The sequence below is a fragment of the Condylura cristata genome, unplaced genomic scaffold (genome assembly GCF_000260355.1).
Source record: "Condylura cristata isolate star-nosed mole 26May11 unplaced genomic scaffold, ConCri1.0 scaffold00012, whole genome shotgun sequence".
Lineage (NCBI taxonomy): Eukaryota > Metazoa > Chordata > Mammalia > Eulipotyphla > Talpidae > Condylura > Condylura cristata.
This window is the reverse complement of record NW_004567113.1, coordinates 38,745,819-38,753,794: the sequence shown is the minus strand read 5'-3', so window position 1 is coordinate 38,753,794 and position 7,976 is coordinate 38,745,819. Positions and strand designations below refer to the sequence as shown.

The window sequence follows — 7,976 nt, the reverse complement described above, 5'->3', positions numbered from 1 at the left end:
AAAAATTGTCTCTCTGTAGCTAAACTGTCATCTAATACTTGTGTAGAAAATGACCAGGTCCTTCAGATGTTCCACAGAACACGCAGAGAAGCCGTGACAGGAGACGCTCTGCCTGGGCGGAATGCCCCACGGCCGGGCACCTCTGACCAGCGGCCACCCCCGTGCTGGGCGCTCCCCAGGCGCCAGCCTTGCGCGGAGCCTCTGCTCTGCGTCGGGAGGTCGCATTGTTCGAGCCTCTCAGAGGTGAAGCGTTTCGCAGAGGGCTGCCTGTCCTTTCCTCCATCTCACTTTGTTTTTTGAAGAAATTTTCTTCGGCTGTTGGTAACAACAGATGCAGCAGTTGTTAATCCTTGTGGTCGTTAATTTTTCTCCGGAGATTTCTACGTTCAGTTTTTAACTCTTGTTTCCACAACCTATTCACTGTTGTGAAAACGGAGGTTTCAGAATATCTGGAACGTAAGAAAAGAAGGATGCTGTGGGGATGGGAGATGAGGAGTTTCAGGAGGGCTGGAGGGGGTTTGTAAAATGCTGTCGTGAGGGAATACAGAAAATGCCCGAGTATTGGAGAAGGGGCACTTGGTGGCATCACTGCAATGGAAGAATGTAGCTCAGAGCTGCTGTCGGTGTTTCGTGGGAATTGAGGAAAGGACGCCCTGCCCTGTGTCTTGCTAGAAACTGGATAGAGCCGAGCCTTGAGCGTGTCCCCTCTCACACTGCCATGCCTAGCGCTGACCATGCTCTCACCAGCAAGGCCGTGTCTCCCTGCCCACACGCTCGTGTGCAGAGGGCAGAATCGCTGGAGAACACCTTGGCATCTACCATATCGACTTACCAGCACAGATCATATTTATGACTTGACCGAGAATGTCACAGCAATGACTTAAATGGAGGCTGCCACCTCCCAGGCCCCTGCATTATGAGATTTAAAAAGCCTCAGAACCCATGGACGGCTATTATTTTCTCGGCGTCCCCCTCATTTAAGTATTCTACGTTCTGTCATAGGCGATGTGGGGAACGTGAGACCTGGCCCCAGTTTTGTGCCCTGGCAGCGGCAGCGGCATCTGGGTTAGGAGAAAGCGCGCTTTGCCTTAAACTGTGCCTCTGCACTGGTTGGCCGTGAGTCCTTGAGCAAGTCAACAATGTGACCACCTGGGTTATTTTGTTACCTCATGTGCCTGATGAGAGGATCAGACAAGCTTCCTTTGCTAAGGACCCGGCACACCGAGCAGTGGTTGATAAAAATGAACAAATGGCAAAAGAAGACACATCAGGGCAGCGGTATTTTGACTTCAACATCACAGTGTGGTCGCCAACAGCACAGGTGTGCTTTACAGCCTCAGTTTCTCCAAACAGCTGCCAAACGTGGAGCTCTGTGAGCTTCTGTAGATTTTGGGACTTGGCAGCCTCCCGGTCGGCAGGAGCTGGCTCACCGAGGGCTAACAGCCGTGAACCCCTAGACGGTGGTCCACCCGCCTCGCTGCTCCGGGCACCAGAATCAGAAAAACGCAGTTGGAATTCTCAGGCCCTCAGAAGAAAGACTGGCAGACCCTCTCGCCACCGCTCGGGCGGGCGCTGAGTCAGCCGGTACCGCGCAAGAGCCGGTGTAAGGAAAGGAGGCGCATGAACTAGTCGGCGCAAGAATACCTCAGACGTGAGAGAAAGCAGAACTGGAGTCACGACTAACAGCTGAGATGGCAAAGGCATTCAACAAACAAACTCCTGCAGGAAAGGGCTCATGAAATTGACGCTGCAGAGCAGATTTATATTTAAAATTTTGGATTATAAAATATGCAGATAACCCTCCTTGTTGGCTCAGTGGGTTAGGATGCAGCATTGCAAGCGACCCGCAGCGCTTAAGTGCGAGTTCGATCCCCGCCCCGGAGGTGACCACAAGGCGACCACAAGGCGCGGCAGACCTCTCCTGGCCCGCCCGCTGCTCCCCTCAGCAGTGCACTTCCTCGATCTGCCTGTTCTGCTCCCCACTCTGTCTCTGGTGAAGCCTCTCGCCGCCCCTGCATCTCTGTCCTGTACCCCGGCTCTGTATGCATAAATAAATAAGTCTTTGAAAAATAAATTATACAGGAAATACAAACACTAGCATCAAGCATGTTCCAGCCCAGAAGTTACTTCTTTTATCCAAGTAATTTATCCAGCGTCTACTGGGTGCGAGGAACTATACTTGGTGCTAGGCAGGTTCTCCCCGACAAGCGCTAACCTTACAGCTTACTGCGGAGGACTGTATTTAGAAGTGCTTCCTGCTCGTTTTCTTTTTTTTGTTTGTTTTCTGTGCTTTAATGGATATATGATAGCAAACAATAGGAGCTAACATTTGTGCTTCATGCTGGACCCTGTCTGAGGTGCTTTGTATCTTGTATAGTGACTCGTCTCTACAACCACGTCTCTATAACCACATCCGGTTATACGGATATGTGACCCACACCAGGCTGAGGCTGAGGCTGAGGCAGAGAGTGTAAGCAGTTTGCTAAAGGTCAGATACTGCCAGTAAACGCACAATCTTGATTAAAGTCTGGGCAGCCTGACTTCAGAGCCTGCCCTGTTAATCACTAAGTTAATCCTGCCCCTCATACTAGTAAAATTGAGATCAAACTCTCCAGACAGTTTGATTCCTGCTTTAGTTTTGACTGTTACCCATGAGTAGCATCCTGTAAGATGCCTAAGAAGTTGAATTTTAATGTATTCATTTTTAATAGGAGCATCATAAATTAGGCATATATAGAAATGTGATAAGCATTTAATTGCTCAACAGTGATCATAAAGCATGTTTCATGCCTGTCATAGTCTTTTTAATTCAGTAATTTTTTTTTAAAGATTTATTTATTTGTGCATACAGAACTGGGGTACAGGCCAGAGGCTCAGGGGCAGTGAGAGGCTTCACCAGAGACAGACTGGGGAACAGAACAGGCAGATGGACGAAGTACACTGCTGAGGGGAGCAGCGGGCGGGTCAGGAGAGGTCTGCCACACCATGTGGTCACCTCCGGGGCAGGCGGGAATTGAACTCATGCAGAAGCGGCTTTAGATTCTCAGTGCTGTGCTTTAACCCGCTGAGCCACCAGGGAGGACCCTAATTCAGTAATTTTTAAGAGTTGTTAAGATGGACAAATTTCTCAAGGAAATTAAACATTGTGTGGCTTGTGTTTTATTTCATAGCTCTCACAGAGGAACACAAGCCCAACTTTAGATAATGAGCAGTCAGTGGTGACAGCTGTTGTAGAAATTCTGGACTTGGAATTGAATGGCATTTTCCACTTGGATTTTTTTCAATCCCAAAAGGAAATTGGATGTTGTATCGGGGGGGATGGGGGGCTCCGTTTGCATCTGAAGCGCTGTGCACACCAGTTACCAAGGCCGTGATTTTATTTAGCGTCACTTTAGACAGAAGTGTCTGAGTGGCGTCTGCTGAGGTCCCCGTGTATGGAAACTCTGCTGCTTTTCACCTGGTGAGCAGGGGGTGCATCTCTGTGCCTGTCTGCAGGGTACCTGTGGGCTGTAACAACACTGTGTCTATGGCTAAGAAAAGCACAAATTCATGAAATGTAAAGAGTCCAGGTAGGAAGTAGAGACTTAAAACTTGGTGTCAAAGGGGGAACCCTTTACTCGGAGCATGGACTTCCCAGCCAGGTAGACCTAGTGAGGGTCCCAGCACACATGCTTGTTCTGGGCAAGCTACTGGCTTCTCCGAGTCTTCGTTTTGTCTTCAGGCTGCTGTCTTCCTTCTGGAATTGTCAAGATTAGAGGCACTGATGCGCTGTCTAAAAGTAATGCCTGGCACAGTGCCTAGCTCTTGGTAAAGGATTTGTTAATGGTCCCTGTTTTAATTGGCTGTTAAGCATGTTTTAATCTTCTCCCCAAGTTCCTGGCCTCATAACAGACTGGCTCGAAAGCTACACCGACTCGGCCACTCCTAGCTCGCTGACCTTGCGCCCACTGCTTCAACTCCCCGTTTGTTTGTCTTTTAAACTGAGTGTGGTATGGTACCCATGTCTTAGGAAGGCTGAGTGTTAAGTAAGTTCATGAACACAAAGGCCTTAGAGTAATCTGGCACATAACAAGTACTATGTGAATGTTGTTATCAATAATACAGTCATCAACTCAGAAGATCAAAACACAGCCCTAGGTTCCTGAAAACATTGCCTCAGCTGCTGCAACTTTTGCTCACCATTTGATATATAATTTGTGACTCAGGCATGGTTTATTCCAATGCATGTTAAAGTGTGAATTTTAAATTTGGTGTTACCATCATGTAATATTTGAGTGAGAAGAATGTTCTGATTTGACACCGTTTAAAATAAATCTGAAAAAATGACTTCTGAAATTGCCTTTCTAGATTATTCAGAACTGGGAGAGCTCCCTCCGAGATCTCCTCTAGAACCAGTTTGTGAAGATGGAGCCTTTGGGCCTGTTCCAGAGGAAAAGAAAAGGACGTCACGTGAGCTTCGAGAGCTGTGGCAAAAGGCCATTCTTCAACAGATACTGCTGCTCAGAATGGAGAAGGAAAATCAGAAGCTGCAAGGTCGGTCTGCCATTTCTCATAGACGTAGGTCTCATGATTTTCTCTTAGACCAGGAGTGAATCATTGCAGACATAAAACTTAAAAAAAAAAAAAAAAAGCAAGATGCTCTGTTACAGCATGTAGCTGTTTACCTTTTCAGTATAACTGTCTACCCTTTCGCAGTGAGCACTGTTTGCTTTCTAGGGATCTAATGATAACCTCACAAATTGTTTCAGTTCCTTCTAAAGTCATGTTTAGCATATTGTCTAGAACCTTCTAAGATATCACTGTCAGATGTAAAGTTTTACCCCCTGAACTATATTTTTGTTTTTTCTCTCTGCCTCACCCACTGTCTGTTCCTGGGTGTTAGTAGGAATGGGCGCTGCGCAACTATTAAGATTCCTAACCTCACGCTGTGCATTTTTAGTGAGGGTGCAGGTAACCCGTCAAAGAGGACTCAACGTCAACTTCACTGGACTTCCCCTGTACTGATAACAAGTCTCTGCAGTCAGATGCCCCGCCCCTGAGCTTGACCCTCTTTGGTAACAAGTGTCGGTATTGACATCAAGCTATTCTATGTGGACAGGCTCACTTAATGATGCTGATGACCTCAGAAGTCTGGTATTAGCCTGAGGAGGAAACCACGGCCCAGAAAAGCCAAGTAACTTGGCCATGGTCATATCAGTATCTAAGGAAGATGTGAACTTTGAGAGTTTAGATTTTGTTCATTTCCTGTTTCCATCCTGTCAGTTGAGCTAATAAAAACTATTTTCAAAGTAGCTGAGAATCTGCGTGTGCACCCGGCGTGGTAACATGCGCCTGGCAGGGAGAGGACTGTCCGGGTGCAGACGAGGCTTTGCTCAGAGAGCAGGCGCCTGCGCTCCACAGGAGAGGTGTGCGGCCGGCCCCAGCTGCCCAAGGCCGCTTTGCCAGGACAGTACCTTTTCCCGAACTGCCTCGTTGGTTCTAAACCTTTAGCTTTTATCTTGATGTCTGTATAGAACTAAAGGTATGAAGGCGCCTAATCTGATGAACAAGGTCTATCGTTTAACTAAGTATGTCAGCTCTGACCGAAAACAGGAAGTCAGTAGAGAGTAAGTGGGCCCTGTGATATGAAAGCAGTCGACAGTGGGAAAGCTGCTCTGTACGTAGTGAGCTCCCCAGCGCACGGCACCGAGCTGACAGACGCTGGGGTGCGTCGAGGGGCGTGCGAATTGCTCCTCCACCTTTACATTTACCGTGTTTTGGGTGCGTTCTGGAAGGCGACTCTAAAAGCAGGCGTCTAAAGGCAAGGTGACAACCTTGGCGTCTCTGAGCCCGTCTTCAGCTGAGTGACAGCTGCGCAGCACAGCAGTTACCTCCATGTGTATGTTGACTGGACTTTCGTTGGGAGCAAGTCAGTAGCAGTCGGATGTAGGTCATAAGCCTCAGAACCCTGAGTGCCTCAGAACCCTGAGTGCCTCGCCTGGCTAATCCGCAAATGACAGCCGTGGCAAATGTGGGCACAGCTATAAAGTGGGCATCAAGGCTTCTTGGGAAGAATGGTAACTGGAACTGATGAGGCCAGCCCCGCATGCCACAAAAGCCAAGCCTGTGTAAAGCTGTGTGACTGGTGGCTGCACAGTCTAGAGCGAACAGGGAAGGGCTTCCCAGGGTCACCCGCGGCGCCTCACCTGGTGCTGCTCTTGCAGGCATCTTCCTGCTTCATCTGTCAGGGTTCAGCTCTGCTTTCATTTTTACTGTCGGAAGTCATTTCTCTTGTTAGCACTAGGTTTAGCATGCTTGTTTACCTTTGTGTTGAAAACACAATAAACTGGCTATACGTAACATATAAAGCACTGTCAATGCACATGGTATCTGTAGTGCTGAGAAAAGAATCATCATCAATAAGAGCTTAATCGTGAATTGCCTAAAAATATTTAGTAAGTTTTGTTGGGGTGGGAGGGAGGACAGACCTTGCTCATCATTGTGGAAGAGAGGTTTGACAAGAAAAGGCCGGGGGGGCGGGGGGAGGCGGTGTGCTGTGTGTGCATTTCTCCGTTTGGTTTATAAAGAAAGGTTACAATCAGGAGGGACCGTTGACATTGATGAAGGGCTTGGGCTGACTTGCATGCTGTCTGGGGGAAAAAAATTAAAGGGACGTGTGTGAGGAGGCTCTAACTGTGTATGAGCCACTTTCCTGACTTTGTAGTATATGACCAAAGCTCACTGCTTTTCTGGATTATCACATTCAAGAAAGCACCAAACCATATGCTCTAAATCCATGTCATCCCGTGGAAGACCACTGGAAACGGAACTGAGCTTTCCCCAGAGTTAAGCAGCAGGTTCCCAGTGGTGTCTGTCCCGACCCAGCAAGCCTTCTCTCTGCAGTAAGTGAAGACATGAGCAGCCAAATGCAGGACGGCAGGATGTGGCCCCAACGGCCACGCATGCAGGTCAGCGTGGCTGCCAACCAGATTGGACATCACGGCGCATTTTGTGATGAACTGCTAAGATTAAAATGTTACAGATAGTAACTCTATACTGTGATAACTCATTGAATTTTGAGTTGTAATGAAGGAGATTTGAATTTAAAAAAGGTTTCTCCTGGTTAAACAAATGCTATACGACAGTTGTAAAAAAAAAAAAAATACTAAGCGTTGAGTGCAGTTTTTCTAAACTGTCTACAAGTTTTGGGGCCCCTTAACTTAGTGGGGGGCCCTTTACTTAGTGAGCACCCCTCCCCCCGCCCCCCCAATCACTAAGCCCTCTTTTTCTAAACTTTCAAGAAGAGACAGCAGCGGTTGGGAGGCTCTTGTTGCAAGGGGAGTTGTCAATGAAGCAGAGTTGGGGCGGACCCCCCAGCCCACCTTGTGCAGGCGGGCTTGTCAGCCTGAACATCAGCCCGCAGGCCGGGGCACCTTGTTTATCCATGTTACGTGGTGATCCACGTTCTAGGTGACTCTTCTGCAAAGTTACGTTTGGCCTCATTTGGCTCCGGATCCCCGCAAAGGCACAGGCACGCAGCGCTGCGAACAGCTGGCCTTGTAGCTGACATTTCCGCGGCCCTTGCTGGAGGTGTGCACCATCGCCTGGGCTGATGAGACTTTTGGGGGCTGCTGATTTTCGCTAGTATCGCCAGGACACTGAAACAACAGCAGGATGCTGCTCAGGCCGACAGCAGAATGCATGGCCCCAGCCTTTCCAGCCAAATCTTTCTGGCCAGAAATTTCTGTGCTGCTGACCTCAGAGCAAGTTCCTCATGCTGCTGGCGGGCTGTGTGGTGTGGCCAAAAGTGCGCGCAGCAGAATCTGCTGCCAGAGACACGTGTGCTGGCGTGGGGAGACCAGTGCTGCTTCCAGTCGCTGTTGAGCAAGCGTGGTGCTGAACCCAAGTTGCCCAGGGCCTGACTCGACTCTCAGGACACGGACAGTGTGTTCTGTCAGCCCAAAAATATCTGGGGTTGGCATTAAAAAAAAAAAAAA

At 48.6% G+C, this 7,976-nt stretch overlaps 1 protein-coding gene across 1 annotated transcript in view; it reads left to right on the top strand.

Moving 5' to 3' along the window:
- Positions 1-7,976, top strand: part of TBC1D1 (TBC1 (tre-2/USP6, BUB2, cdc16) domain family, member 1) — a 171,106-nt gene that overhangs the window by 128,458 nt on the left and 34,672 nt on the right. Inside the window, exon 13 of the mRNA XM_012724029.1 lies at positions 4,348-4,533. Coding sequence (XP_012579483.1) covers positions 4,348-4,533 — 186 coding nt within the window. The remainder of the gene's footprint in view (positions 1-4,347; positions 4,534-7,976) is intronic.